Genomic DNA, 19,337 nt, shown 5'->3' on the forward strand with positions numbered 1-19,337 from the left:
GGTAGAACGTACTATCTGCACCGTAACTCTTTGGGCACAGGTGTTCTTCTCGCTCTTGTATCATATACTCTGGAATTAAGGTCAGGGAAGCGATCGGGCGGATTGTTATCCTCTCTGCACGCCCCAGGAGAACAACTCCAGTCTCAAAGGTCATGGTGAGTGTTTTATGATGACACCAGTGCGCTGTCCATCATGAAAGGGCTGCCGGGGATGTGGGTTTCAGCCGGGTGGCTGGGGAGAGCGCCAGCTCTGCTGGGCTGACAGCAAGCAGAAACGCAACGGTAACCTGACCCTCCACCTGACCCTGAGCCGAAGGTCTCTATCTTGTGTGCTTTGTCCACCCTCTCCCTCTCTGGGCTCCACGCTGCCCTTTGGCCTCCACTGGTCATCTCTCCCGGACTTTCATCCACGGCCAGCAAGAGGCCGATGGCGCCCAACTAGTGTTCAGCACAGCTGCCCTGTGCTCCTGGGTAGTGTTTCTGACACACAGAGGGCCCTGTAAGGACAAATTCAAATGAAATCATGAGACTCCATTCTCTCTGTTGAGAGTGGGGCAAGGGATCTCCCCTCCCCCTTCCATTTTCTCAGAACACTTACCTTAGAAAACTTGGCACGGTCAATACAATTCTCTTCTTTTTGAAACAGAAGCAGGAAGGGCCAGAGCTCCTTATGTCCCAGCCCGGGGGTGCCGTACGTAGGAGCCTAAGCTGGGGGTGGGGGGGAGAGGTGGGATGGTTCCCCCACCTCCTGTCCTAATGTTATGAGAAGTGTGTCTTCCCTTCAATTAGCAGATGGTCACTCCAGTTACCAGGTAAATTTCAAGGAACTCTGCATGAGCAGGAGGGCCATGGTGTCCTCTTCCTTGAGGACTAGTTGTCGTCTGTCTTGAGAACACGTGTGTCATGGTGGTATCTGCTTGCCGTCTTTTCGCGGATTCCCTGCGATGCCCATCGCACGCGGTCTAATGCCTCTTCACTCATAAAAGTGTTTTTTTGCTCTACTGTTTTATGGAGAGAATCGCCAGGTTGGGAGAAGACTCTGTTTTTAAATTAAATGTCCCCCAACAGAGTCCCATAACTGCTTGTCTAAGGCGTGCGCGGCTCCCACATGTCCCACAGACCACCTTGTTAGCTTCCTGTTTCTGCCCCCACGGCTCCCTCCCATCTGTTGGTCATGTGGCACGCAGTGAGGTCTTATTTCGGTGTAAATCGCATCACATTCCCTCTAGGAACCAGACCTCCAAAGGCAGCCCATTGTAGTTAGTGACAAATCAGAAAACTCAGCACGTGGGTAAGCCCTAAGTACACGCCCCCCCACTTATCCTCTGGGCTCCGGCCACTCTGACCTCATTCCTGCCCCCCTGAACCCAGAAACCACCACCCAGCATGATTTTTTCCTCAATCTGGGAGCAGGGGCTCATTACTCACCGATCAGTTCGAATCTCACACTTCAGAGGCCTCTGTGAGCACCCCTTGAAGACACCCTGCCCCACACCTTATCCCCTGACTCCTCCTTAACTTCCTTCTACCGAGGACCATCGTACGAAATCATACGGATTGTGTATTGAATTCTGGGTGATGAGTCGCTGAGGGCTGATTTTGTTCCTGGCAAGAGTTCCACATCTAGAACAGTGTCTGGCCACAGGTGGGTCTCCAGAATTGGTGTGCCCACCAAGGAGCAGTGGCCCTGGCTTTCTTGGTGAACTGGCCCACGAGTGAAGCAAATCAGCACAAGAAATTTGGAGAGGTACCCAAAGCCGGAGGTACCTAAAAACTAAGTTGGTCTATTAAAATCCCGCCCCTTTTCGTGAAAATTCCTTCTGATTGAAATGATAGAAAGTTTCTATCAACTCCTAAACTCAGCTCTTTACTAGATGTTTCCAAGCACGCTTTCATACATTCAGCAGGTTTCAAACAAACAAACAAACAAAAAATCTACTGTATTTTTTTAAGTAGGTTCTACACCCATCATGGAGCCCAACATGGGGCTTGAACTCACGACCCTGAGTTCATGCCCCGAGCTGAGCTCAAGTGTTGGATGCTGAACGTACTGAGCCATCCAGGTACCCCAACAAATAAAAACTCGCAAGGCTAAAGCTTGTGAAAGCGAGCACCTGTGAAAATTACCATCAGGAACCCCCAGCCAGCACCCTTTAGTCCTAAGGCTGCTTTCCTTACTAGGGGGCTCTTTTGCACTTACTTACGCCTGAAAAGCTGTCTCAGTTGCTACAAAGTGATAAACCCACTTAGGCCAAAATGGCATCTTTGCTACTGTTTGAAAATAGGAAGCATTTGCAGGATTGACGTTTCCTCTGGAAAACTTGCCAATGCAGTTGAGTTGGGGTGAACTCACCGGATCATGTGTATTTCCAAAGCTGCCCCACCCCAGGCTCTGCCTCCTGGTGACATCTGGTTGGATGGGGCCACTTGAGAGCCACTGTGATGGGGACCAGAGTCTTCCTCTTGGCTGGCCTGTCACTGGGCCACCCCCATGCCCTCTCTTCCGTCTTGTCTATGGGGAGACCATCTTCTGGAGACCTGTCCTGCCCATCATTCCGGGACCACCACCCCCATCTGCAAGGCCACTGAACCGTACACTTCAAAATCGTTACCATGGTCACTTTCATGTTACCTGTATTTCAGCACAAAAAGACTCCAGGAAAGAATTTAATTTGTAAATTCTGTAAATAATTGGCTATGCTTATCGTCTGAACAAGAGACCAGAGCCAGAGGCACGCTAGAGGAAAAGGTAGGTAATAATCACATCACTCACTGGCTCAGAAAACCGCACTCAGGCCTGGGCTCACTGTTTGGGGGCCTCCCACCCTCTTGTGGGACGCGGCTCGATGCCAGTACGACCCACCTCCTAAGACTCCCACCCACCTGCTCCCTCCCGCCCTCGCCTCCCTGCCCCGGCCCCTGGGAGCCTGATTGACATGAATGATGCCACCAGGCTCCCTTGGTGGGTTTCCAGTTGGTCTTGCCGGGGGCGGAGATCATCCTTACTGGTCCTGCAGGCCCCGCTTTCCGTAGGAGTCTATCCCAGCGCTACGCCCTCTTCTGTCAACTCCTGCCCTGCCCCCTCCCAGATGGGAACGTTCTCGAGGGGCCCTGTTGCTACAACCCCCAGGGAGCTGTTCAAGCTACTGTGTCTTTTCCTGCCCACATCCTGGTGAACTGTTCATTGATGAAAATCTTCTCGGTTGTCCCAGTGGGTGTACCGCCTACTGCTTCCCAGGACCCTGACTACACTATTTAAAAGAAAAATGCCTCGCGTACGTTTAGGGGAGCTTGGAAAAGGATATCAAAACTTGAAGAAAGACGATACCTTAAATCCAAAGAGTTTGCTTTGGTGTGGCTGAGAACACACGTGTTGTTCGGTAATACTCAGTAATACTCATTCGTACTCAGCTCGGCTTCCAAGCTCCTGAAGCAAATTCAGTCTTAACGTATAAAGGTTTAACGCAAAGTTGCTGTTGCGGTTGTTAATGTGATGGGTTTCTCTTCATCTGGGTCTTGATCCAAAAAATTCTTTCAAATGTCCTCGTTTGGCCGGGATTTGCACAACATCGGGAGCACGGACGCTGGTCTGAACCACAAACGGGGGCTGAGCAAGAAGAGATCTGTTACTCGGGCGTTCGGGGTTGAATGAAATGTTTCCTCCTCTCCCGATTTCTCTTTCCCGAGTCAGCTGCACACTGCTTTAGTATCTAATGTAATTCTTCGAGTAGCATTTTGGGGCCAAATTGCAAAATGGGGAGGCTCTGTTTCCTGATGGGGCCACCAGGTTCACCCTGGACAAAACCGGAAGCATCCCTGGAGACTGCCGGGGCTTGGGTCACTTTTTGGCACCTGGACCCCTGTGGGTCTCGGGTAGAATCTGGAAGGGCTGTTAGTGGGAGGTTCTGCCTTCCCTGGGCTCCGGGGCCACCGCCTGGCATTGGAGTCCAAAGCACAGAGGTATAAGCGGTGGGGACGGTCGGCTTCCAATCACCCCGACTTCTGACCCTGCTGTGAGAATGTTTCTGTTCTCAGCTCTTTTTCTTTTCTTAAGCTTTTATTTTATTTATTTGAGGCAGAGAGAGCACACACAAGCAGGGGGGAGGGGCAAAGGGAGAAGCAGACTCCCCACTGGGCAGGGAGCCTGATACGGGGCCGGATGTGGGGCTGGGTGTGTGGATGTGGGGCTCGATCCCAGGACCCTGAGATCACGGCCGAAGCTGAAGGCAGACGCTCAACCAACTGAGCCACCCAGGCGCCCCTCTGTTCACAGCTCTTGGGTCTCCCTGAGTTCCCGCGCGTCTCCATACCCGGTTCTTAGTTTTTCTCTGCATTTACCCATTTTCTGGGTTTCCCGAGCTCTTTTGATAAATACCTTTCTGCCTCATTTACGCAGATCAATCTGCACAGCTTACAGGAGAACTTTGACTGGCAAGGAGCCATCTGCACAGAACACTGCGTGTGTCGGGACGCCTGAGAACCTCCCGTGGAGATTACAGTCGGTACCATCACTATTATTAACACCCAAGTCACATTTGCGGCACATAACTTTATGAAACCTTATCGGTGGCAAAATTAAGCACAGAACTTACACATATCTTCTTTTTATAAGCAGCTTTATTGAGCTATAATTGACATATTATGCAATTCACCTATTTTATTTATTTATTTATTTATTTATTTTAATTTTTTTATTTTAATAAACATATAATATATTTTTATCTCCAGGGGTACAGGTCTGTGAATCATCAGGTTTACACATTTCACAGCACTCATCATAGCCCATACCCTCCCCAATGTGCAATTCACCTATTTTAAGTGTACGATTCAACAATGCTTAGTATGGTCACAACTATGTGCAACCATCACCTCTGTCAATCTCAGCACATTTTCATCACATCAGAGAAACCCCGGATCCTATAGCTAGCACCCCACTTCTATCCCACTCCCTACTCTCCCCCAGCCCTTGGCAACCACTAATCTAGTTGCTATCTCTACAGACTTTCCTGTTCTGGACGATCACACGAATGGAATCATGGAATAGCTTAGTCCGTTTGGGTTGTTGTAACAAAAATACCACAGACAGTGGGGCTACACCAGCAAATAATTCTCACAGTTCTGGAAGCTTGGGAAGTCCCAAGATCAAAGCACCACCAGACCCGGTGTCTGACGAGAACCCATTTCTTGGCTAAGAGATGGCCATCTTTTCCCTGTGTCCCCAGTGGTGAAGGAGACAAGGGAGCTTTCTTGAACCTCTTTTCTAGGGTGGTCCTCCCATTCATGAGTTCTCTACCATCAAATCCCATCACACTGGGGGTTAGGTCTCCACCTATGACCTGGGGCCGCAGGGAGGGGACACAGACATTCTTCAGTCCACAGCATCTAATACATGGATTTTTGTGATGGTTCTTTCACGGGGGCATAATGTTTTCATGGTTCCTCCATGTTGTGGCGTGTGTTGGGTTTCATTCCTTGTCATGACTCTCCTGTATTCTACCGCATGGACATCCCGAATTCTGGTTATCCACTCGTCACTTGGTTCACATTATTTCTACCTTTTGGCCATTATGAATAATGTTGCTATAGACACCCATGAATAAGGTTTTGCGTGGACATATATTTTCATTTGGTGGGAGGAAGTATGCCTAGGACTGGGATTGTTGGGTCACATGGTAACTAGGTGTAGCCATTTCAGGAACGACTAGACTATTCTCCAAAATCGTGAAACGGTTTTGCATCCCACCAGCTCCCACAGTTTGTAATTGCCTAAATTAAACAGGAGACTATATTTATACATCAGTTATAATAATCGAACCCATGACCGTAGTAGTTCATAGCATAGTACTCGGATGAAAAAAAGTCCTATCCAAAATGAGCAATTCTTGTGTTCCTTGATGTCCTCCCAGCTAGGACTGACAGTCAATGACTTTATAAATTATCTTTTCATGGGAGCCTAAGCTAATAAATCCTTCTGAAAGCTGGAGCATAAGGATTGCTATGAGATTTTATGAAAGCCATTAGCTCAAAGTAGACAAATAGTTCTTTTCCTGAGCCATTCATCCGGGCCAACGTAGCATGTGTTTGCTGCCTAATGGCGCCTTCCCAACGTGGGAGAATACCATTTATGAGAATCTGAAAATGGTGTGTCAAAAAGACAGAATGAGAAGTGACAAAAGATGAGACGCACGAAGAGTTGCCGAAGATAAACCTTCACCGCAAAAAAAAGGGGGGAATTAAATAAAACCTATGTCAATTACTGCATATGCAGCTGGACAGTATGATGCAGGAGAGAGCTCCCATGAGATATTTGTAATTATATTAATTATTTTAATAAACCCAGCAATGCTGTAGAAAATATAAAAATCTCTACAATGATTTTTTTCCTTTTTTTTTCTTTTTTCTTTTTCTTTTCTTTCTTTTTTTTTTTTTTTTTTTTTGTATTCCATCTCTTTTTGCTACAGGAAAACATCACGAACTACTAGTGACTGTCTTTCCTCCTACATGGCGGAAGCCGCTTCAGGACATTACTCTGCATTATCCATGCCCAGAGCCACGTGACTTGTTGGCAAAGTCTCTGCCAACGGGCTCCCTGGAGCTTTGGGCCTCCCTTACTCCAACCTCCCTAGATGTGAACTCAAAGTAAAATCAAGGTCCAGGGTCTTGCTTGATTTCATAGTAAATCTGAGGGCTGTCCTCGAAGCTAGGCTGGACTGACCCCAGGACCCTGGGACAGGCTGTATAATGGTGAAGCCTTCTGGATTAGGGACGATCCAGGACAGTTGAGTGTTCTGCCGGGATCTCCTGGGATAATTGCTCTGGTGTATCAGAGGGTGTCTGACATGGTGCTTGGACTTAGGATGGAAGGATCCTTCAGACCCAGAACAAAACCCCCATAGCATCTCTGGAAAGGAGGGAGGGAGTCTCCCAGACTCGCCCTAATCTATGTTTCCTCTGAGTGCTCTAGGGGAGAATCAGGGGAGCATTAGTAGCTGGGACAACAGATCTTCTGCAGAGGAATGAGGGTCAGGACGATGTCTACCCTCACAGAGCCAACGGGGCCGATGCCACGGGCACGGGTGTGTCTCCAGCTCTCGAGTGCTGCGTCCTCATCCAAGCTAGGAGGCCCCAGAGATGCCAGGGACCACCCTGTACGAGCCCCCATGGCCTCCTGGGTCTCCCTGGGGAGTGCTTGTGCGACCCTGTGTGAAGCCTTCCCCAAAGCTCACTGAACGGACACTTTCCATCCGTTCCAAAGACCGGCAGCGCAAACCGAGTGCAATTTGATTTAGAAAATGATGTGTAACAGGGATATTTTTTCAACACTAAATCCCAAACCAGTGTATTTTTGCCCCCAGTCGTGCTCAGTTACGCGCTGCCTCGTGATGACTGTCCCATTCATCCCACCATAGTTACGGTCTCATGGGAGGTGTGTCGGTGGGCTTTTGCTACATAACAAACCCCCTGCAGCTTAAGGGCTTTACAGAACATGTGTTTTCCATGAGTCTGTGGCTGGCCTTTTACGTGAGGCTCAGCTGGGCTGTCCTGCTCTGGGTGGGCTCTGCTGGTTGGCTGTGAGCCGGCTCGGAAGGAGACAATGGCACTGGGACGGCTGCGAACAGCCGGCCGAGAGGGCTGCACCCTCTCTCCCTGCGGCCCCTCCCCCACCCAGCAGAACACTAGCCAGGCTTATGGATGCGGTACCAGAGGGGTTCTCAGGACCAGAGCAGGAGTCCCAAAGTGTCCAGAGCCCAGGCTGGGCTGGTGGGGGTGGGGAGAAGTTGAAGGTGAGAACGGAGCTCTGAAGTCATTGCCTCCACCCGCCCTAAGACTCCTCTTGGTTAACCCTGCAGAGGGAGAGCGATGGAAGGAACACCTCCAGATGTTTGCAGGAGACTCTGAAACCAGTACGCTGTGCACCAGGTTCTGTGTGCATCCATGGGAGCAGACGGCCTCACAGGGGCTCCTGTGGGTCCCGGACAAGAAGGGGCACCAAGGCTGTTTGGGTAGAGGGAAGCCTGCGAGCCCGCAGATCCGGGACCTGAAGATCACATGGAAACAAGCCAAGGGTGCCCACAATTCCTCATCACAAGCAACAGTTGCTACTTAAAGCAGAAGAACGGTTATTAAAGGGTAGAGGGAGGTAACGGTTTCCAGGGAAGCCAGCGACCCAGGCTTGGGAGGAACAAAGCCAGCAGTGATGCTCAGCGCCATCCCGAGGCTGCTTTGGAGAAAGGCCATCTTTTCCGTCACTTTCGGAGACCTCGTTCCTCAGGCCCACATGCTAGAGGCTCACACAGGATGCAGACACACAGACACCAAAAGCTTGCCACACAGACCCTAAAGACTAGAGTGCCTCCACCACCGCCTCGCTCTCACAACACACGAAACAAGTTCCTTCTCTCCTGCCTCTCCAGCTCTCGCTCTGAATCAGTCTCACGTGGGGACATCTGAGGAGCAGGGCCTGAGTCATGTAGCCCCAGACAGCCGGGAAGACCCGGGAATAAGTTCTGTTCCCATCCCCAGGAGATGGGATTTATGAAATGGGATTTATGAAACTCTCCCGTTGGGAGAAGCGTGTTCAAATGACACTGCGCAGCCCAAACGTGTCAATTTCCACTGGGGGGGGGGGGTGACTGAGACTCGAGAGTCACTTCCCCTGGCATTGTCCTGAGCAGGCAGGGGACGTGCTGGGGAGGCTGCAAGAGCCGAGAGCCCAGCTGGGGAAGGGAACCGAGGGCCAGAGATGGAGGGGGCCCGGAAAGACCCGGTGGAGGGGCTCTCGTCAGGGAAAAATGGAGCCATGCTGCACCCCCAGGGAATTACAAAGCATCGTCCACGATAAGAAATCGAAATGCAGCCTCCAGCAGCAGACTCAGTGAGAAAAGAGGTGAATTCCCAGGGCCCCAGAGTCCCCGCCCCAATGCCCCAGGTAAGTCAGACCCCCACCCACAGCTCCCCACCTCCCCAACGGCTGCAGGTGCCGCTGTTGGAAAGAAGAAGGGAGAAGAAGGCCATTGAGTGCGGAGAGACTGATTCAGAGGGTGCTTGAGCGCTGAAGTGGGCGGCTAGTTGGCAGAACAAGAGACCCTTTTAAAATGAAGCAGAGTATCATAACAGCAAAATGTAAATCCCGTTTTTACTACTGGATGGGAATGGGGGCTCCAGGTCAAGAGGCAACAAGACACATAGTTTTTCCAAAATCAAGTTAGGATGTTTGCTCGCTAAACCACGGAGAGTGGAGGTCCGTTCTGCTGGGCCTAGGGTTCAAGGCGTCCTAGGATCTGTGCGCAGCATCAACCTGCAGCCCCGAGGGAGACCGGGAAGCTGTCCTCGGGGAATGAGACCAAATTTCAGGGACAGAGGCGTCAGAGGGTCCACAGAAGGAAGCCAAGGATATCGGTTTTTCTTCCGCACAGAAATTTTATTTTATTTTATCTTATTTTATTATTTTATTTTTTAAAGATTGATTTCTTTATTTGAGAGAGAGAGAGAAAGACGGGTAGAGGGAGAGGGAGAGAGTGTCCGAAGCAGACTCCACACCAACTGTGGAGCCCCCAGGTGGGGCTCGATCTCACCACCTGAGATCACGACCTGAGCCAAAACCAAGAGTTGGACACTTAACCGACTGAGCCACCCAGGTGCCCCCAGGCTGAAATTTTAAAGAGTGGGACCCCTCAGGAATGCAAAGGCCATTTCAACAGTGTCACCTTGGGCTGTAGGGCAGGAGCCTAGTGCTTATTTGGGGCGACAAGGCCTTAGAGGAAACCGTATTCCACAATCAAGCCAGAAAGCAAGCCAGCAGCCAAGGGCGGCACAGGCAGCGTGAGCAGCTCCGGGAAACCGAGGGGACTGTCAGGAGCTGATCAGTGTGCGTCTCCGAGATGCACGCTCTCTGCACTCAGACAACTGAGGCCAGAGACCGGACAGAGCATCTGGGAAAGACTCGAGCTGGGTGCCTGCCGGTGACCGCCTGCCCTGTGATGCGACGCCAATGTGGGTGGCCCACTGGGGAGAAAGGGTGGGTAGCCAGATGCTGGAATGCGGGCCGTTCTGGTGAGGACACGGCCTGGGGGAGGAAGTGAGAATCTCCCCTGGGACCCAGGCTTCCCGGTGTGAACCTGGGAGGTGGCAGAGGGAGAACCAGCTCTCACCTTCTAGGAGACGGGGGTGGCCCTTGTGGCCACCACTCCTGAGCCTCAACTTCTTGGCAGTGAGACGAAGGGAGGGGAAACAGAGGCCCTCTAGAATGAAGACATCCCTGCTTGGTTTTGAGCTTCAAGCTAGACTTTTCGAAGTCCATGGTGACACGTGGGTCATTCCCACCTTAGAAAGAAAGTCCCCTGGGGCCAGGGGAGGAGGCCGGATCCACCACAGGCCAGGAGACTTGGGGACCTCTGGTCTGGTTCTGGTACCAAAGAAGCCCATTTCCCTCCCTGTGCCTAAATGCCCCCCCAACCCGGGGAGAAAAATGGACTGGGGCAGAGATCCTGGGGGCAGTGCTTACCTCAAGAGGACTCAGTTTTGGCCAAAAGAGTGACTAAGCCAGTAATACTTAAAAGTGGCCTTGAATTCCGTGTATTAGACAGAGCACCCCACAAAGGGGCAAGATCACCGGGTGCTCTGGGCAGTTTACAGTCCCAAGGCCTGTGGGGATGTAGGCACCGGAAGAGAAGGAATTCCATTTCTGCACACGTGGGACACGGTGCATGAATTCTGAGACCCCCGTCCCAGCCCAAGCCCCTTCGCACACAGAGTGGGTGTCACGTGCTGGGGCACAGGGTCACGTATGAGGAGGGGTCGCTAGGAGAGCCGGGAGGGGGAGAGTGGAGAGCGTCTCACTGAGGGGAGGCACCACGCCAGGTTCCTGTGGCCAGAGGGACTCGGTCACTCAGACAGGAGGACAAGGACGCTCTCCATGTCCTGCAGTCCTGCTCGCTATCTAACCGCCCACTGGACCTCGACCTTGGCCATCTCCTGGACATTTCAAACTTAGAAATTCATCCGAGTCCATTTATAAGGTTACAAGTATAAAATCGTATAAAAAGGCACACAGAGAAGTCTCCGGACACTCTAGCCCCTGCTTACTCAGTCCAAACCCTGGACGGCAGAGGGGATCCTCTTGCTAATGCCGGGTGTATTTTCCAAGAACTTCTTCTGCAGCTGGAAAAGCATATTCTTCCCCGTTTCTCCACAAACAGTGGCCGACTCTGCACGCCACGCGGCACGGGGACCTTTCCGTCAAACATCCATGTCAGCGTGGAATCCCCTCGTTTCCTTCTGTTGGCCACACGGTGTTCCATTGCACGGTTAGCTGGACCGTAATTTTTGATCGTGGCCCTAGGAGTGGGCCCTGAGTGCTTCCCAACTTTTCTCTACAGTAAATAGTGTTGCAATGAAGTGAACAAGCTGGAAAATGTTTCAGGGGTACAGGTTTATCTGCGGGTGACGTTGCTAGGAGGAAACAGCTGTCTCAGGGTGGGGGGTCCGGGCATTTGTTATTTTGATAGATTTTAATCAACGACTCTCCAAAAAGGTTATGAGAGTTTACACTCTATCCTCCCACCAGCAGGGAGGGGGGCGTTTTCATGCCATCATATCCAAAGTTTTGAACTTGCCTATCTGTCCCTCTTCCGTCCTTGGACTCAGGTCTAGGAGCCGGAAGCCCCAACCTAGCGCCCCACAAAGAAGCCCTGACAGTCATTTTGCTAAGAGAATCTGCCCCTTCTCACCCCCTCTCCTACCGCCCCTGACCTGAGCCACGGCCCCTACCCCTGGACACCGGGTCACACGCCCTGGATCCCCTCCCCTCCGGGCTCCTCCTCCAGCCGCCCCAACCATTCTGCACACAGCTCCCAGCGCTGCTAAGTCAGGCACAGAACAGAGGACAGGCCCCATGGCAGGATCGGGTCTGGTTTGTGCACTTGGCAAGTCCTGGAGAGGGGGAGTCTGTCTGCCCTGCTGCAAAGTCCAAGGCTACTGGAATCCTCGGGCAAAGTGGACTCCTCCCAACCCCCACCCCGGGCATGTTCCTCTCATCCCTCTGCTGCACAAACCCATCTGGGCTTACTGTGGAAGAAGGAAACAAAACAGATTCAGTGCAGGCCAGGGGTATGGAAGGGAAGAACCAGCAGGCCCCCTGAGGCCCTGGTAAGGATCAATTAATTTAGAATTCACTCCAGCACATTGTTCCTGTCAAGGGGAAGGAGATACAGCCCAAATGATGAATGGTCCCCGTGAGGCTCACGGGGCTTGAAGCCACCCGGGTGTCTCTCTCAGCTGGTGACAAGCAGAGAGAACTCATTCCAAGAAACGCACCCCATTCCCGCAGGCAAACCCACAAACCTTCCTCTCCGAGGTGCTCAGAGCGTTTCCTAGGGTGTGTGAGGGGGGCTGCCTGGAGGAGGCGTGCGCACCCGCTGGGCCTCCAGACGGTGTGGCTGAAGTTCCTCTAACCCTTTTCCATCCTGAGAAGAAGCGAAGGTTTGGAAAATTAAACCGAGAGGCTCAAGAACGGTGTCTGCTTTCCTGAGGCATTAGTCCAATGCTCCCCCAGCCAGGGCGCCAGGCTGAGCCGGGCACAGGCTCAGAGGTGCTCGGATGCAGCCCTGAGCCCAGGGCAATGAGCACTGCAGGAGCATCAGCACAGAGCACCTCGGGAGGCGGGGGGTGCGTAATCCGCCTGCCCGCACCCTGGCCATGGCTCGTCCCAAGGGATGGGGCTGGGAGGGGTCAGGAAGGCTGACCAGGTAGTAACACCTGAGGCCCCGCAGGCAGACAGGAGCACTGGGGCAGGGCCCCGGCTTCAGTCCTGTCTCCCCTGGTGGGACCACGGTCCTGGGGAGCAGGGTACAAGGTGAACCCCAACAGGCTGCGGGTTGCTAAACGCTTTCAGTGTGTTTCCCACGCAGAGGCGTTTTCGCAGTAGTCACAAATGGCAGCACGCTCTCTGATTTCCCGGTAACTAAAACAGGCTTTCAGGAAAAAATCTGGTTCTTCCAGTCCGCAGGAGAGACCAAGTGGAAAGACTCCTGCCCAGAGAGGGTTTTGTAACGGGGACGGAATAAGGACACAGGTTCCCGGAGCCCGGGGAAGGCCCGGCATGAAGCGGACCCTTCGTGACTCCTCCCGGCGTTAGATTTCACGTCAAACTCACTTTCCCCCTCGCCGGGGCATTTGAGGGGGAAATTCTCAGAAACCGAGGTTGCTGATCATTTCCTGGAAATGATCCAGAAATGGAGGGCCCTCCTGCTGTCACACCAGTCTCCCTGGCTCTTGTCCTTAATCACTTCTAAACAGAGCTGTCTGCAGGGCAGCGGGCAGCTCCCCTGTTTTTGGCACAGAGTCATTCCAGAACCTTTTATTGTGCAAACAAAGAGACACAACAAAAGAGGTTGCAAAGTCAGGTCATGAGAGCCCGCGTCTGTGGAATGGGGCAGGGGACAGCGAGGACAGGGATGGGAGAAGTCCACAGCTGCTGACCCTGCCTGGACTCCACAGGCTACTTTGATCCCATAACCCCCTGCAGCCCTAGGAGACCCCGTTGTCCTGACTCATGCCGAGAAAACAGGCACGGCTTCTTTGCTCAAGTTCACCCCAGGCAAACCTGGGAGTTCTCCCCAGATGTCACCCGTCGATGTCTACACATTCTCTGTGAAACACAATACGCAGGATCCACTCGACAAGTGTGTGGAACTAAAGGAACATTCTGGGAACTGGGAAGTCCTATAAAAACTCGTGTCATGAGCTTTTAACTACACCCACTAACTCAAGACCCTGTGCCTCCAACACCCACTGTGACTAGCTGGAGAATCGCAGAGACGTCGTTGTAAGGTGCTTAGAAGACCAGGGGTACCACACGGCGGCTAATATTTTTATTAAACTTTAGCCTCCAACCTCTAAACCTCATTTCTTCTCAAATGTGAAATCCTGTTTGTAGAGTTTTACAGGACAGAGAATTTTACTCATATGATATCTGCTTTAGAAAAATGTTTCCCAACACCTCTTGCCTGGAATGTTCGAGAACAGAGACGTCCGTACCCTGGAGGAGGAGCTGACGTCCTCTGTGAGTCCACCCGATCAGCGGTCAGCCGCCACATGCCAGCTGGACAACATCCGGCCCCCCAGCTGCTTTTGTAAATAAAGTTTTATTGGCACATAGCCATGCTGATTCATCACATAGCATCCATGGCTGCTTTTGTGCTACAACCCAAAAACTTGAGTAGTTACAACACAGACCGTATGACCCCACAAAGCCGAAAATATTGACTAACTGGATCTTTTCAGAAAAAGTTAGCAGACCCCTGCTCTAAATCAAAATGAGGTGGTCGGAGAGAGCGCTGGGTAAGCTCTGTTCGTGTAATGGGTACCATGACGGTTCCCTAAGCTCCCTTCTGACTACAAACCCTGCAGCTCTCTGACCTCAGAGGGGATTCAAGACCACACAGTACACTCTCCTCCCGCAAAGCAAATGCTGCCGGCCACCTCCCAGACCGATTTGGTTTCTTGCTCTCTTTTCCCATAAAGCAATCCTCTCTCTCCCACGGACTCTCCCCAGTGCATTAAGAAGAGTTTGCCGCCTCTGCCTGGAATTGGCCCAGGCTGACTGGTCCCTCTGGGTCTGCAGGCGCCCTGGGAGGGCAGAGCTCTCTCTACAGTTTGCCATCAGGGCGTGCCTCATCTCAGCCTCGGCAGGGAGGTTCCCAGGCAAACAGGAAGAGGCCAAGGGCCACTGAGCCCTGGTTTCCCTGAGCCGGCTCCTTCCTGACTGGCACATTCATCTTGCTTCTTCCCACCTATTGTTGACGGGAGCCCACCAGCAGGGGAACAGCCATGCCTTACCTCTATCGGGCCCCAGGGCCCCAGAAGCACCTGGTTCCCGAGGATGCCCGCATCACCCACTCCTCCGGCCAGAGCTTCGAGCAACTGAGGCAGGAGTGTGTGCAGAAGGGCATCCTCTTTGAGGATGCAGACTTCCCAGCCAACAACTCCTCTCTCTTCTACAGCGAGAGGCCCCAGATCCCCTTCGTGTGGAAACGGCCAGGGGTGAGTGCAAGAGGAAGAGGTGGGGGGGTGCCGGGCAGGGGCGTGGGCTCAGCAACATGGCAGACAGGAGCAAGGAGAGGCAAGGCCAAGCAGGGGCGCTATACACAGACACATCTGTCACGCACATCTGCCAGGTTTCCTGTCGAGATGCTGTGCCGTTTGCAGAGAGAATGGCACGCGGGGGGCATCAACCAGCAAGCCAGGGATGCTCCGAGGCCGTGCCCAGGGTGTCTGGCTACGCCCCACCCCCAGCTCTCTGCCTCCCACTGACGTGAGCCCAGGACTGGGGCCCAGAGCCAGAGAGGGGCTTGTCATTAAGCGGTGAGTGGGATACAAGTCTCAGGGGACACATTCCGTGGGAACCCGAAGGCAAACACGCAGGGTGGGTGGGAGGCAGTCTTGCCCCAGGTGCTGAGGCTGCTGGGATACACGTGGGGCGTCCCGTAGCTTCTGCCTGCAGCCCATATGCTCAGCGTGGAGGGACAGTCATGCAACAAGTGCTCAGGACCCATGGGATAGATGGAACACTCGGAAGCAGGGCCTCTCTCCCCAAACCACACATCCCCCTTCCCAGAAGGGAGCCAGCGTTCAAGCTGCCCCACCCCCAACCGTCTGGAGGTGACGGTCCTCAGGCATCAGGGGGAGTCAATATTTGCTGTGCTGGATTAGTCAGGCCTTGACCTCCGCCCACCCCAGGCGCCACGGGCTGACATTCCTTCCAGGTGGGGACACCTTCCGGGCGGGATCCTAGGGCAGGTTGCTATGGACAAGGAGAGTGCAAAGAGGGCTGGACGAAAGGTGAGCCCCTGAGTGCCGGTCCCACCCTGCCACGGATTTGTCCCTCGACGGTGGTCCTGGCGTTTCACTTCTCTGAGCCTCAGTCCCCTCCCCGGTGAAGCGGGAACAGTAATGACCAGCATAGACCCAGTGTTCAGCAGCCGTCTGCAGCAGGTGGCAGCTGATGGCATGATTGCTATGACAGGTGTCACCCAGAGCAATGCCACCAATGGCTACATGACCTCCTCTCCGGAGCCCGTGCAAGCAGTGCCCGTAAGGACGTGTATCTGTTCAGCACGGACGCTGTCAGGATCAACACCTGCAGCCCCACGGGGAGCAGGAGTGGGCAGAGGAGGCTCTGGGCTATCTTAAACGGTCCCTAAATGGTCCCATAAAGTCCTCAGCCAGCTGCATGGGGTGCTCTGGAGCTGGGATGGACCCTCAGAGTCATCTCATGTCGGGGTAACAGCGACACCTGTGTCTGTGCCCCTCATAGGATGCGGTACACCTGAAAGCCATGACCTTGGAAGAGGTAGCTTTTTCAGCACCCCCAACAGAGGGAACGCGCCAAGCCCTTCCCCACTGCTGGGGGGGTCCGAGCCACGCGCCTCCCACAGCCTCACTTTCCTCTTCCACAAAACGGGGGTCATAATGCTGCCTCCCTGCAGGGCTGTTGCAAGGATTACTTTGTTAACGTGTAGAGCAGGCAGAAAAGAGCCTGTAAGTAAGTGCCCGTGACCGTGGTCGCTACTGCTCTAATGGTAACCAGACACCGGCCCCTCCCGGGGGGAGGAGGGCGCCCGCCTTGCGGTCTGCACTGCCACCCCCTGGCTTCACGTGTAATTCCGCTGCCGCGCGCCACTCCCCTTCTTGCCAAAGCTGGGATTTCTCCTACAGAAAAGCTGTGTGCACACAGGCCAGCGTGAACAATGCCGCCGTTCCCACTCGTGCAGTGGAGCGAGGGCCCCGGGGCCCCCGAGGGAGTCCAGAGTCCCAGATCTCAGCTCTAGGAGGTTGTCCTCCCCACTACCGATTTCTCTCGGGGCTGCACCAAAGGACGGGTGAGGCCACCATCCACTCGCGCCCCTCCACCCACAGCCAAGGGCAAAATGGTTTCCGTGTTTACCTTAACTCGGGTCTGCTGTTGCCGTCCTTCCTACGGACTCATTCTCGGAACCGTCCTGCCTGTCCCTTTGCGTGCCCCTGAGACGGTCCCTTCTGTCCTCATTCCCAGAAACACACCTATCTGTTTGCAATCTGAGGGCTAGGCGTCCTGCAGACTTCTTACAGACGTGTGTGAACTCGGGAGCGGGAGGCGGATGGGGGTGAGGATTGAATTCCTCCTGCAGGACGGGGTCTGGGGTCCCTGGGGGTACGAGTTGCCAGTGTCCCTCCAGAAGGCCTCTGGGGCTTGGGTGCTGTTTGCTTATCTTCTCGGCACCAGGGTTTGCCTGTTCCGGCAGCAAGTGCGGAGCTGCCCAGTGGGACCCTGGGGCGGGGTGCCCTCCCGCAGCACCACCTTCTTGTCAAACACAGCTGTGCTCCCGGGCCGGGGAGTGAGCACCGGAGCAGCCGGATCCGAAAAGTCAAGGGAACAGCAGAGGGCACCGGGCCCCTGGCTCACCCTCCAGGAAGCCCAGGGCAAGGTGTGCACTGAGGGGAGACCGTGGGGGCCTGCAGTGGGGGTGGGGCGACAGGTTCTGCTGGGAGAGAAGGTGAACCTCATGGGAAGAGCATGTGTCGGAGTGGGGAGGAGTGGGTCTGGGGTCCAGACAGCCACGGTGCAGTCCAGCCGGGGGGGCCTGGCTTCCGGACCCACAACCTGACTTCCTCTGCTAAGAGCTCCTTTGACCTTCTTCTCTTCAACTCCCCGCCTGCCTGCATCCTTCTGCTTCCTTCTATGCAATTCCCTCCCTAACTTCTCAGCCTAAACCCGGGAGAGCTCCTTGCTGAAGTCGCTCATGCCCGGCTAGCCCAGGCTGATGGCCCCCTGGCAGTCTGTGCACACGGTGGCCTGTGGCTGAGACGACCCTGTACCTCGTCTCTGTGTGAGACGACCCTGCCACTCCCCTTGTGCCATCAGAGACACCCCCGGGTCCCCACGCGCCTTCACAGCACCCCCCCCCCAGTCTCTCCTAACTTGTTAGAAAGGCCCCAAGAGGGACCTTTCCAGGCCGACTAGTCCTTGGCCTGGAATCACTCCAGGTTTGTCAAGACACCTCTGATCTTCCTGTCACAGGACCGAAGCAGGGAACCCTCATCCTCGAGCCCCCAAACAGCATTTCGTAAGAACAAATGTACCTCTGGGCCCCCCACACATGCGGGACGGCCCCGGCGCCCATGCAATGCATCCAGAATTCACGAGGAACCACTCTGTGTGCAAGACGGACATGGGGACCATACAGGTGCTTGCCTACAGGAGTCACACGCTCCCTGGGCGGGAGACCCACATCTGTCGGCCTGCACGGCCACACGCGCACACATTTGCGGAACCCGGCAACCGGACACGGGTTCGCTCACTCCCAGGAGCACCAGACCCCTGTGTCCACCACGCCTCGGGCTGTCTCACCCCTGCAGCCCCGACAGCCAATTCCTGCTCACTTGATGAGAGTCTCCGGGTTTTCTCCTTTTGCACTTTTCTCCATCCGTCCGCAGTTGGAGTCAATGGGATGAAACTCTCCTGGGCGAGAGCAGCTAGCTGCGAGGTGGAGCGGAGAGGCGGTGGCAGCTGTGGGCACAGTTGGTGCCGTTGGCGGGCTGGGCCAGCTGAAGGCAGGGGAGGGATGGGGGGCAGCAGTGGGGGGTGTCTCCTCGCCCACAGCCCATCTGGCCTCCGGGAGGCCCGGCGTCTGCACAGCCCGCTGGGCAGGATCTGCCAGCCTCCAGACTCCACCTTCCGTCCGCAACAGGGATGGGGGCCGTGGCAGTGGGAGTTTGGCTGGCTAGGGCCCTACTACGCTCTGCTGATAGGGGCTGGCTGCTGTGGGAGCTCCGGGCGGGCCTCTGGGGGCAGGGGCTTCAATGCACATTGTGCACTGGACCCCAAATGTCCAAGGCAGAGGAAGGTGGTCTGTGTCTCACGTGACAGACGGAGACCAAGCCTGGAGAAGCTAGATGGCAGGCCCAGAGCCCTCTGCGGATCAGGGAGGCCCCCTGCACATTTTCCTGGTTTGCACCTTCCCACTGGCCTGGCTCGGAGCCACCTGCAAACACCCGGGGGACGGGCCTCCAGGAACTGGGAGAGCGCCGTGTGAAAGGGTCTGCACGCGCTGGGAGCCTGGCGCAGAGGAGCTGCCCACATCACCGTCCACCGCCCTGCCTGCCATTCTGGAGACAAGGGTCACCCGGTGACACGGCTCCCGGACACCTGGAGCTAAGGGCGGGTTGGAGGAGCCGGCACTCAGGGTGTCGGTCGGACCTTTGTCACATCTGGGTTTATGGGGAGCCGATGGCAGGGTTCACAGATCCTCCTGGCCCACTTTGCTGAAATACTGGAAACACAAATAAGCCCCCACAGTG

General features: G+C 54.4%; 1 protein-coding gene across 3 annotated transcripts in view; it reads left to right on the top strand.

Annotated features, from left to right (window-relative positions):
• Positions 1-14,828: 14,828 nt before the first annotated feature.
• Positions 14,829-19,337, top strand: part of CAPN9 (calpain 9) — a gene marked incomplete at its 5' end in the record, with an annotated part of 38,167 nt that continues 33,658 nt past the window's right edge. For all 3 annotated transcript variants that reach the window (XM_080823515.1, XM_080823516.1, XM_080823517.1), the window contains one exon: positions 14,829-15,041. In XM_080823515.1, the coding sequence (XP_080679641.1) occupies positions 14,829-15,041 (213 nt within the window). The remainder of the gene's footprint in view (positions 15,042-19,337) is intronic.

The sequence above is a fragment of the Martes martes genome (genome assembly GCF_963455335.1).
Source record: "Martes martes genome assembly, chromosome: 14".
Taxonomy (NCBI): Eukaryota; Metazoa; Chordata; class Mammalia; order Carnivora; family Mustelidae; genus Martes; species Martes martes.